General features: G+C 60.5%; 1 protein-coding gene across 1 annotated transcript in view; it reads left to right on the plus strand.

Moving 5' to 3' along the window:
- Window positions 1-320: 320 nt before the first annotated feature.
- Window positions 321-703, plus strand: part of LOC104280822 (protein turtle homolog B-like) — a gene marked incomplete at both ends in the record, with an annotated part of 11,640 nt that continues 11,257 nt past the window's right edge. Inside the window, 1 exon segment of the mRNA XM_009878599.1 lies at window positions 321-438. Coding sequence (XP_009876901.1) covers window positions 321-438 — 118 coding nt within the window.

Consider the following 703-nt stretch of genomic DNA (forward strand, 5'->3'; position numbering starts at 1 on the left):
GGTGGCGGGGCTCTGGGGGGGGGGTTTGGGAGTCGCCCCCCTGCCAGTCACTTCTGCAGGAGATGAATACGTTTGTGAGGCTTATTTATTTATTTTTATGATATTTTTTTTTTCCCTTTGGCGTCAAGCGTGTGTTGGTTTATTAATATCCGAAGTCTTGCAGAGCGGGGAAACCCATTTCTCATCCGCCTCTAAAAATGCCGGCAGCTATCTGCCGACAAAAGCAGGCAGGGAGGGAAGGAGGGAGGATGCTGAGCCAGTGCTTGGGCGCATCCCCCCCCCCGGGGGCACGCTTCAGGGTCTTCCTTTGTTGTCCCCAGGTGAGCGATGGGAGCCTGACAGTGGTCTCCATCACCCGGGAGGACAGGGGTGCCTACACGTGCCGGGCGTACAGCATCCAAGGGGAGGCTGTGCACACCACGCGCCTGCTCGTTCAAGGTGAGATCTTCCACCCCAGCACCTCCTTGGCCGTTGGCATTCCCGGGGAGCTGCCAGGGGGCTCTGCGGGGGGAGCTCCGTGGACCACAGGGCCGTGATGCCTCCCCAAAACGACCCACAAGCCTTGTGGGCTTCGGCATCGTGCCGGCTGCCCCGTGGCTCCTCATCCCCTTTTGTAGAGGAATCCACTTAATTGGGGCACTGCGGTGGCCCTGCTGAAGCGGCCGTGCCGATGAGCAGCTGGACCCCGATGGCCGCTTGGGTT

The sequence above is a fragment of the Apaloderma vittatum genome, unplaced genomic scaffold (assembly GCF_000703405.1).
Source record: "Apaloderma vittatum isolate BGI_N311 unplaced genomic scaffold, ASM70340v1 scaffold27400, whole genome shotgun sequence".
Taxonomy (NCBI): Eukaryota; Metazoa; Chordata; class Aves; order Trogoniformes; family Trogonidae; genus Apaloderma; species Apaloderma vittatum.